The sequence below is a fragment of the Plectrocnemia conspersa genome, unplaced genomic scaffold (genome assembly GCF_051122295.1).
Source record: "Plectrocnemia conspersa isolate PC_06_02 unplaced genomic scaffold, ASM5112229v1 ptg000013l, whole genome shotgun sequence".
NCBI lineage: Eukaryota > Metazoa > Arthropoda > Insecta > Trichoptera > Polycentropodidae > Plectrocnemia > Plectrocnemia conspersa.
Window position 1 is genome coordinate 27,652,928 of NW_028277177.1, and position 12,501 is coordinate 27,665,428.

Below are 12,501 nucleotides of genomic sequence, written 5' to 3' on the forward strand. Positions count from 1 at the left end.
AGATATTCGGCACGGACCCTTGTTTTTGTTAAAGTGAAATCCAACGAATTTGAGTGCAATTGTTTCGAAACTATTAGTAACTACTTTTCAACGACAATTTTTTTTATTGCCCACCTTTGGAAATCTATTTCTATCGCATTTAATAAAAAATGTTAATGTAGCAATGACCACTTTTTTTTATTAATTTCACCAAAATACTTATATAACTTGTGCAATTTTAGAATTTTAAATAGGAACTTTGAAAATAAAACAACTTACAATTAAAAAAATATTTAATAAAATAAAATAAAAAACATTTTCATCAGGATTTTTGACTAATATAAATTAATAATATTTTTTTTGCTATTTACACAGTGCTACTTATAAAATTAAAAATGCTATTTTTAATTGATATTTGCCATTTATAAAAATATTATTCGCAATATAAAATAAAATAAAATAAATAAGTACCTTAATGGTTCAGACCTAACCGAAAGGTATCAGGAAAAAATTACAGCAATCACTTTAAAAATATCCTAAAACGCATTATATTTTATGGAAATAGATATTGAATTTATTATAAATATAAAATGCCTAAAATATTTTCGCATAACATTATTTTTGAACAAAAAAACTTTTTGTCCACTTCTCCGTCGCCCTCCATGGCTCCTCCATCGCCCACCAAATTCCCCTAGAGTCATCATTGCCAACCGGTGGGCGGTGTTGTCCAGTTTGAGAACTTATAATCAATATCTGCACATAACAGCTTCTTTTGTCTTTTATGTCAACAAAAACTTAGTATAATGGAGGGACACATATCTATTAGATTTATGGTAATTTTAACTAAGTCTTTATTATGATATGTCACGATAGCTAGATTATTTGCCATCAGAATATACCTATGATCTCAGTGAATACGTTCTAGCAAAAAAAAAACTCCTGGATATAGGGACTTTGACGATCACTTTGACGATCCGTAAGTTATACGTATCCTCTATAATATTTTATTTCGTTGCATTCTTATATCAGAACCTATAATTTAGAACAGGGCTCGGCAACCTATGACCCGCGGGTCACCTAGTGACCCGTTTGATGATTTTAAGTGACCCATTTCAGTTCTGCAAATATAATTTTTATAACGTGTTACGATATCATGACTAGACCACATATATGGTTGTTAGGACCAAAAATATTCACTGACCCGAATTGTCTTTTTAATAGTCACATTTTAATTATTTTGACCCGGAGCTAAAAAAGGTTGCCGAGGCCTGATTTAGAATATCTGAGTTACCCGAGTACTCCTTCTTAGTCGAAATAGTTCAAAAATGTTCTTGAGAATCTTATATATAAAGATATTTGCGTATTATCCGTTTTTCTAACAGCGGTTTTTTTTATGAGCATTAGGATACGATTTGCTGCGTTCATGCAGAAAGTTGCATACCACTTAGCATTTTTTAAATGTATATAAAATATATTCGTACTACAATTAAAATACCAAATATACAATATAACGAATATTGTATTTATTTATACATATTACACAATGCGTAAACCAATTAAGAGTGGCGTAACCGTTCGCAAAGGAATTCCCGAGCTTTTGTTCCGTTGCCGACGACGTAACACGTTGAGCGATGTTACAGAACTCGTCGGCTACTTTTTGCATCAATTTCTTCGATAAAACGACCAACGACCCTGTCGTTTCCTTTAAAAAATGATTAAAACCCGACTTAAGGGCAAAAACCTGAACGCATCGACCTCGAACCAGATGATCGCATCGAGTTGCGTGCGAGAAACAACAAACCTGATTTAAATCGCTATTACATCTTGTACAACAAACACTAAAATTAATATTGAGACGTTAAACCCCGTGTTACAAAACGATACTCGCGTCATTTATTATGTGAGAGCAGATGCTCAGATAGGGATTACTGACCTAATCAAGGATTTTCTCAGGGGAGAGAATTCTATGTAATGCCTGAGATAATTAAGTGGATGAAGATGATTCTCGCTATCTCGGATCTTTAACGTCCTTGAACGCATCTCTTGACCATTGGCCTCTGTTTGTTGCAAAGGATGAGCCAATTGCTATAATTGCAGTGCATGCTCACCTCCAAGGATGTGGTAACTTTACAAATTGCATCTGAAATAGTACAGTGCCATCCACTTGTATTATGTTATAGATACACTTATGAAATTTACAAATTAAACCAGTTTCTTATGATTTAGATGCACATATCTGACTGGTTTAAACTGAATTTAATTATCAATGAGACAATGTTATTGTTTTCCATAATTATATCTGACTAAGCATTCTTTACTGTCATTAAAATTTATGATAAAAAATGCCATTGACGTAAACCAATATTTATTATTTTTTACAGGTGTCAGCAATGAAGAACAGGAGATCTCAGATACTAGATACTATGAATTTGGCGAAAGAGTAGGAAAATCAAGACCCTTACCACAAACTAGATCTAATTCGTCAAACACATTCACTTGCCAATCTGAAGGATTTTTTCCGGACCAACAAGATTGCAGCATGTTCTACAGATGCGTCGATAATGGACATGGATTCAACACTTTTAGGGTACATAAATATATTTTATGAATTAATAATAATACTATATACAAATTCTACATGTTTTTGATTTTGTATTTATATATGTACATATAAAGTGGTATACATCAGTGATAATAATCAAAAAGTCGTGGGTTCGAATCTAATTTTCTTAAATTGTTATCGTGTCAGGGGGATCAAAATTAGTGATTACTATAGTATTTTAATTTTGATCATTTATCACATACTATGTTTTTCTAGATTTTCTTTATCACTCACAAAAGCGAGCTAGGTGATGCACAGTGACTTATATAAATTGTTAGTTGTAATAATATTTTATATTTATTAGAAAATATATCACTGATTTACTGACTTTGATTTCAGTCTGGTGTATCACTACTACTTAGTAGTAGTTAATTATTTTTACTTCGTTGTAACAAGGGTTCTCAATCATTTCTTCAAATATTCGGATATTCGGATATTCGAATTATTGCCCGATTTTCAACTATAGAAATAATTGATTAAATGTTTCTCGAATGAAATTTAAAAATATACTTAAAATAAAACAATTTGTATACTTGAGCAACACAGGTAGTCGTTTTTCTCTCAATATTTTCAAGTGACTAGCGCCGCTTCAAAATCCATGATCTTTATGCGCCTTTATTTTGTTTCGAAATGCCAGACAATCAGACGCTTCTTCTCAACAAAATACAATTTGCGAATAAAATGTTTATCAGCTGTATATACTTTGACCGAAATTCGCAGAATTTGTTCGTTGAACGAAACAATATGTTGGAAAGGCCTATCCTTCATTATTGTTTAACGCTTATCTCAAAAACAGGTGTGCGTCGCAAATTTTTTTAAGGCGCAAAGACTTACTCAGTTCAATAATTCGTTCGCGGTTAATTTATTTCTAGATATTAAATATATATGCAAATCCGCACAAAAAACGCCAATATGGATCCGATCTATATATATATATATATATATATATATATATATATATATATATATATATATATATATATATATATATATATATATATATATATATATATATATATATATATATATATATATATATATATATATATATATATATATATATATATATATATATATATATATATATATATATATATATATATATATAATTCGCTCCAATTATTAGCTATTACAATAATTTAGTACATACAATAATTTCCATAATTTTTACTGAATAAATTCAATCGAAACTAATCTTAATTCTGATGATTTGAAAAATCTGTAAAAGAAAAAAATATGTAATAATAAATTAAATATTTTACTTTTGATTATGCATATTTTATAAAATTCTGAAAGTTGAAAGATTATGAAAATAAATAATTAAAATAATTATTATTTAGCAATATTTTTTTAATTAAATATTATTTTACAGGCAATTAATTGATTTTTGCACTAAACGGTTGAATAAAGTAATATCAGTAAAAACAGAAAAAAATTACGAATATATTAATATTTTTTGGAACGGAAGATTTACAATAAATTTATATATCAAGCAATTACACGCTAATTATAAGTCTGTTTTTATTTTTTTATTTTTCGAAAAACATTTAAGATTGATTTGAAGACCTTGTTTTGAAAAATACTGGTAAATTATTATTGGTTGTGATTTAGTAAGTATATATATTTATATTTATTTCATTTCGAAAGAGTGATTTTTTATTAAACTTGTTACAAAATTGGTGGTAAAATTTTTTAGAAAAATAATCATACGCTAGCTACGCGTCACACTTTGTTGTAATAAAATAAAATTGTGTATAAAAAAATAACTACAGCAGTTTATCATTATGTCACTACAACTATATTTGATAATAAAACAATATATTTGATTTGAACTTAAATTTATAATTATATTACTAAGTCTAAAACTTAATTTACTACCGATAAAAATAATTTTATAGTGAAATTTCACTTTAAAAGCTCATTGTAATAATATATGTTTAAAAAAAATTATATTTAATGCAATTAATACTAATTTATATTTTTATTACAGTTCCAATGCGGACCAGGAACGGTTTTTGATTCTGAATCGAACATTTGCAATCATCCTGGAAACACAAATAGGTTGGAATGCGGTGGTAAAGAATCGGAAATGAATGAATTAGATGGCAATAATGAAATAGAACCCGGCTACGATTATAGCAAACCAGAAGCTGCTTCATCCACGCAGAAATCTACAACAACCACAACTCGTAAAACCACACAGTCTACTCAGACTACAAGAAGTAAATCGACGACTTCAGCTCCGGCAACCACGAAAGCGACAAGCTCGACGGAATGCAATACAGACGGTTTCATGGGAGACGATAACGACTGTAGAGTATTTTATAGATGCGTCGATAATGGCAGAGGTTATACCAAATATACGTTCAGCTGTAGCGGAGACACTGTTTGGGATCAAGAAATCCAAGGATGTAACCACGCGTGGGCAGTTAAAAACGCTAAGTGTAAGCAAACCTCTGCGCAAAAGCCCGAAGAACATTGGACTGAAAGTTCTGAAAAAACTACTGAACCATCGACCACGCATAAAGCTACTACTACGACAAAAGCTTCTCAGCAGCAAACGACGGCGAAACCCACTACAACCAAAGCTCCTCAAACAACAGCAAAACCAGCACCGCAAAGACCTCCGAAGGCAGAAGATAATAACGAGTCTAAGCCAGAACAACAAAATAATTCTGGAAGTGGAGATGCTACTTGTAAAGAAAGTGGATTCATGGGCGATCCTAATAATAGTAGCAAGTTTTATAGATGCGTCGAAAACGGAAACGGTGGTTATACAAGACACGAATTCTCATGCGGCGATGGTACCGTTTGGGATCAAAACATAGAAGGCTGTAATCATAAATGGGCTGTTAAAGAGTATAAAGAAACGAGTGAATCGACTACAGAAGAAAGAATAACTGAGTCAGAATCAACTACCGCTGCAGGAACGACACAAAAAACTACCACAACACAAAAAACAACCACAGCGAAAGTCCAAAGTGAATCGACACCGTGTGATAAAACAGAGAATGGAACATCGAGCGCTAAACCAGATAATGGAAATTCAGGGAACGATAAGTGCACAAAATCTGGTTTTATGGGAGATAGTGAAAACTGCAAGAAGTTTTATAGATGCGTTGATAATGGAATGGGTGGATACACGAGACATGAATTCTCTTGCGGTGAAGGCACTGTTTGGGATCAAGAAATAGAAGGATGCAATCACGACTGGGCCGTGAAATCATGCTCAAAATCAGGATCTACAGACCAAAACAAAGACTCGTCTACGACTGAATCAACTTCTTCAGAAACTACCACGCAGAGAAAGGAAGAAACGACTCAAACAACCGAATCAAGTAGTACAACTCAATCGCAAGAAAAGACAACGGAACAATCTAGTACCACTCAAGCATCGAGCGGAGATGATAAATGCACATCTGAAGGATTCCATCCTAATTCTAACGACTGTAAAAAGTTTTATAGGTGCGTCGATAACGGCCAAGGAGGATATACAAGGCATGACTTTACATGCGGAGATGGCACTGTTTGGGATCAAGATATTCAAGCGTGTAATCATGAATCTGAAGTTAAAAGTTGTGGATCTAGTTCCGGCGGAAACTCGCAAACAGACAAGACTGAAGAATCCACTTCGACTACTACAGAATCATCTTCGTCGACAGAAGAACAACAGCAATCTACTACAACTTCACAGCCACAAACAACTTCCACAGAACAAACGACTACAGAAGAATCGAAAAATACAGGAGGAGATGATAAATGTACATCTGATGGATTTTACGCTAATTCTGAAGATTGCAAGAAATTTTATAGATGTGTCGATAATGGCAAGGGAGGTTATACTAAATATGATTACACTTGTGGCGATGGAACGGCGTGGGATCAAAGTATACAAGCTTGTAATCACGAAAATGAAGTCCACTGCGGTAAAGATAGCAATACAGATAAAACAGAATCTACTACGTCACAAACAACAACTCAAACGGATGGTTCAACAACGGAGCAAGAATCAAAACCGCCTTCTTCGACAGATTCCACTACAGAATCCTCCACTTCGACTTCATCTAAGCCTGCCAGTAGTGATGGAAAATGTGACTCTGAAGGTTTCTATCCAAATCCAAAGGACTGTCATAAATTCTATAGATGCGTCGACAATGGTCAAGGAGGATATACTAAGTACGATTATACTTGCGGTGATGGAACAGCTTGGGATCAAGACATTCAGGCTTGTAATCATGAAAATGAAGTCAAAACTTGTGGTAAAGATGGCAGCACAGATAAATCAGAATCTACTACTTCTCAAACAACAACTCAAACGGATGGTTCGACGACGGAACAGGAAACAAAAGCACCTTCTTCAACGGACTCTACTACCGAATCCTCCAGTTCAACAGCATCTAAGCCTGCCAGTAGTGATGGAAAATGTGACTCTGAAGGTTTCTACCCAAATTCAAACGACTGTCATAAATTCTATAGATGTGTCGACAACGGTCAAGGAGGATATACCAAGTATGATTATACATGCGGTGATGGAACAGCGTGGGATCAAGATATTCAGGCCTGTAATCATGAAAATGAAGTCAAAACTTGCGGTAAAGATGGCAGCACAGATAAATCAGAAACTACTACTTCTAAATCGACTTCATCTCAAACAGACGGTACAACTGAAGGTACGACTACAGAGAAAGAAACAAAAGCACCTTCATCGACTGATTCAACAACAGAGTCATCTGCATCGACTGCATCTAAACCAGCTAGTAACGATGGAAAATGCGATTCAGAAGGTTTTCACGCAGATCCAAACAACTGTAAGAAATTTTATAGATGTGTTAATAACGGAGAGGGTGGTTATACAAAATATGACTTCACGTGTGGTGATGGCACTGCTTGGGATCAAGACATTCAGGGTTGTAATCATGAAAATGAAGTCAAGAGTTGCGGAAAAGGATCTGGCGGTCAAACCGACAAAGCGGAATCTACCACATCTAAATGTGATAATGCAACTGAATCGCAATCTACTACAGAATCTCAACAATCTAGTACCGAATCGCAACAATCTACTACAGATTCTCAACAATCTAGTAGTTCAACAACAAATTCTGGATCTCAAACAACAGAAAGCTCTTCTACCGATGATAAATGTACTTCAGAAGGATTCCATGGATATAAAAACAACTGTAAGCAGTTCTATAGATGTGTTGATGATGGCAAAGGTGGTTTTACAAAGTATGATTTCACTTGCGGAGATGGTACTGCTTGGGATCAAGATATTCAAGCCTGCAATCACGATTACGCAGTTAAAAATTGTGGTGGAGGATCTAGTGGAGATGGAAAAGGCGAGACTACGACTCAATCCAGTGGATCTACAGCTACAACTACAACAGAATCATCACAAAGCTCAACGACTGAGAAGGAAAGCTCAACGACAGAAGAACATAAAACAACAGAGTCTCAAAGTTCGCAAAAGCCGGATTCCGGATCTCAAACAAGTTCATCTGGTAAATGCGGATCAGAGGGATTCCATGGAAATCCAAAAGATTGCAAGAAGTTTTATAGGTGCGTTGAAGATGGAAAAGGAGGATACACTCGTTATGACTTTGATTGCGGCGATGGCACTATCTGGGATGAAGAAACTACAAGCTGTAATCATCCATGGGCAGTGAATAAAGGACCGTGCGGATCAGGGACATCGGAATCATCATCAGAATCTGGTGCATCTCAAACTACTGAAGCGACATCAGAATCATCCTCAGAATCCACCGAATCTTCATCGTCTTCCACAACTACAATGAAAACAACGAGCGAATCTTCTCAATCGACAACAGAGAGTGGTAAGACCGAAAGCACTACGTCATCTTGCGGCAACAGTACTGAAAACTCAACTATAAGCTGTCCTCACGCTGGTTACTTTGCACATCCAACCGATTGCAATAAATTCTATAGATGCGTAGATTGGGATGGCGATAAAGGTGAAAGATATTCAGTGTATCATTTCAACTGTTCTGATGGCACTATTTGGGATCCTGCAGTTGAAACTTGCAATCACGAAGAATCTGTTTATCCCCCGAGAAAGTGTTCTAAAGAGGAGTCTAGAGAAAATCCTACAACTACAGAAAAACAAGAAACTACAACGGATAAGCAAGAAACTACAACGGATAAGCAAGAAACGACGACGGAAGCACAAGAAACAACCACGACTGAAAAACAGGAAACTACGACAGAAGCGCAAGAAACTACCACGACAGAAAAGCAGACTACTACTACAACTACCACGCAGAAACCTAAAGAAACAACGACTAAAATGACTACTACTACCACGACTGAAAAAGCAGAGACGACAACAACTCCACCCGAAACAACGACTAGCGCGCCTGATACCACAACTACAGATGCTCCTGAAACCACAACTACAGTTGCTCCTGATACCACGACTACAGCTGCTCCTGAAACCACAACTACAGCTGCTCCTGATACCACGACTACAGTTGCTCCTGAAACAACGACTACAGCTGCTCCCGAAACAACAACTAATGCGCCTGAAACTACCACTGAGGCTAAAACCGAAGCTACAACGACAGAGGGTAAATCCGAGACGACAACTACTGAAGCCACAACTACCGAAGCTAAACCAGAAGAAACAACGACAGAGGGTATGTCTGAGACGACAACAACTGAAGCCACGACTACCGAAGCAACCACTACTGAAGCAACTACTACCGAAGCGCAAGAAACTACAACTGAAAGCATGGAATCTACTACAGAGCAAACGACGACAGAAACGTCAACTACAGAAGAGACCACCGAGACGACCACAGAATCACAGATGGCCAAGTGTCCTGTAGGAGAGCTTGAAGGTGATCAAATCGCGTTAGTTTGTCCGACAGGTTTTAGAAGGCATCCCAAGTACTGCAATCTATTCTACCAATGTACATCGGACGACGATACGCACGAAATCAAGATAGCTGTACTAAAATGCCCAGATGATACTATCTTTGATGAGGATGAAATGAAATGTTTGCCAGAGAATGATTCCAGTAAAAAATGCGACGGTGAAATCGCAAAGAAGAGGCTAGTCAGAAGATTGGATGAGAATTCTAAGCCACCGGTATGTAGAAAATTAGTAAAAAAGTATTACAGTCTAAAGTAAAATGAAACATACATTGACTTAAACTGTATTTATTATTTTAATTTTATAATAATCTTATTATATTTATTAAAATTCATAGTGCCACAAAAATTTAATTTTACATTACAGCAAAATTTTTTTAGTTACTTTAATATGGATTTAGAATATTTTTAAGCATGTAAAAGACAACTAACCATTACTGAAAGTATCTTGAATGTTATAAATATGGAAAAATTTACTATTAAATTATTTTGGTTAAATTAAAACTTTTTAACAATACATATATATTTCATAAAATAGTGAAAATATACATTTAATTACATTTTGATACACAGTAAATAAGTTTCATCGGAATTTTCATAAAAAGATATATTTTTAATATAAAATATAGATAAAAGTACAATTTCAGGTAGAAAAGTTGTAGAAGTATTTTATTAGAGAAAAGAAAACTACTAGAAAACGAGTTCTTATTTAGTATAATTTTACATATAAATAGGAATTTTACATATAAATTAAGAACATATTATTGCACTTTGTAATTAACTTATGACTACTGTACATCATTTTTTATACAAAGATAAGTATTTTTGATATTCTTTTTTAATTTGTTCTTTCAAAATTAGTCATACTTATTTTAGATATTGATAATCTAAAGAGAGTAAAAAACAAATATATTAAAACAATTTCCTAAGAGATTCATTATTTTTAATATTTAATTTTATACACCTGTGTAATTGTCTCTTTATTATATTATATTATTTTAGTTGATTTATATTTTCCAATAAAATAATAAAACAGCGTTTTTAAATTTACACTTCTTGACTACTACAATAATATATATGTACTTTAGGTCGTAAAAAGTAGACTTATCTTTGATTTTTTATAGCATTTATGCCACAGACGTGTTTTATACTTATTGTAAAATATATTTCATACGTGTTGTAATAAAAATAAACACAACTATACAAATACAGACTTACCTAAAATACTTTTTCCTTTATACAATTATTTTTTGTGTATTTTATTAATTTAATATTTATTTTTGATACAGATTACAGTGAGAGCTGGTCGCAATCTTTGCCCAACTGAAGGACATTTCTCCATTGATGCAGAGACGCAATGTTCGCCTCACTTTTTAAAATGCACAAGAAATCTGCCATCAAACAGGATGCGAGGATACGTCTATGAATGTCCAGACGATTACGTTTACTGGCCAGTGAGTAGAAGATGCGAAAGATCATCTAGAATAGCAAAATGTGCCAACTCCACCGACGCGTGGAACAGAAGATGGGACGTGCCAAGGGAGAAACACAACATTGCCATTTAGATAGTCAATCGTCATCTCTAGTCCAGATGCTGAAATTTATAACTAACGATAAAAGGGACCATTTAGATAATTAGTATTTGTTTTCTATGCTGAACTGTAGCCGTCCGAGGAGCGGTGCTCCCTCATAGTAAATAAGTACATTAAAGACTTTATAATAAAGGACGAAAGGCGATGAATGATTTGGATCTCAAGTGTGTGAAGTTCAAAATCGTGTGTGAATGATGGAACGTTCGAATTACCAAATGACGTTAAACACTTAGCATATTTGAGTCGAACAATCATAAGGATCTAAGAATCATAAAATAAATCACTCGAGCATGGACAAGTGCAATTAAATTAAATTAAGAAAAATTGTACATATTCTAAAAAATATCAAAATTAATATTATTATTTTATATAATCAAATAGTCAATAATGCGATTTTATAGTCATAAATATGCCATTAATTTTAACACTAATTTAAAAAAAACCATAGGTTGTATTAGTTTTTAAATTAAAACGAAAACGCATATCGGATATTCTCTGTATTATATTTAAGCATAATACATTGACGGATTTCCGATTTTGGGGGTAAAATTCGGTGGTGGGTAAATATTTATTCTACGATGATGATGTTGGTGACAAACTTATTTATTTTTAACGCTTAGTTTCCCACCTACGACTCATTTGTATTTATTTTATTTTTCACATCTGATGTACATACATATAGTATAATATCATATATGCAATAATGTAATGATTTTCATGAAAATGAAAAATAATAAACTCGATACGAAATTAATACATGTTTTTTTATTTACCCTATTTTGTATAATATATAAAGACAACACTCAGACATTTGCAAATTGAAACTTAAATTAATGGTTATTGTTATTCTTCTATTGTCATATGATAGGAGTTAAATTAGTGTGTTATAATAATGAGTTTATAATCTACACCTACAAGTAAATATTGTGGTACACCAAACTGGTCTGAAAATCAGGAACCTCTATTTTATTATTTATAAATTATGATTATAAGGTTGGTTTTTAATGTAAGAATTTTTATAAATACGAATTCAGAACCAATTTTTTGATTTTAATTAAATCCTAATAAATATTTTTTATTTAAATAATACATTTAGAAGTTAAAATGTTGAAAGTTTATGTTTTAGGTTTAAGCGAAATTTGGAATTTACTGTGCTAGAAATCGGACGGAATTGTTTACATAAATAATTTTATTTACAAAAATAAGTATATTATATAAAAATATGTATAATTATATTATATTATTTCTTGACTCTTGATTTAAATTAATTTTATTTACAGAACACAGATAAATTCGCGCCGAGAGGAGATACGCCGAATCGACCGAGATAATCATTAAAATTGACCCGTACACCATCAATTAAACAATTATTTATATTAATATATTTATAAGATAAATAATTATAAATTAATACTGAATTATATTTTTCAGTTAAATAAG

General features: G+C 33.1%; 1 protein-coding gene across 1 annotated transcript in view; it reads left to right on the top strand.

The window, feature by feature from the left end:
- The window catches only part of LOC148227745 (uncharacterized), a 44,650-nt gene extending 32,835 nt beyond the window's left edge, over positions 1 to 11,815 (top strand). The window contains exons 3-5 of the mRNA XM_088201609.1: positions 2,361 to 2,566; positions 4,572 to 9,686; positions 10,759 to 11,815. Coding sequence (XP_088057735.1) covers positions 2,361 to 2,566; positions 4,572 to 9,686; positions 10,759 to 11,034 — 5,597 coding nt within the window. The 3' untranslated portion in view covers positions 11,035 to 11,815. The remainder of the gene's footprint in view (positions 1 to 2,360; positions 2,567 to 4,571; positions 9,687 to 10,758) is intronic.
- Positions 11,816 to 12,501: the final 686 nt, after the last annotated feature.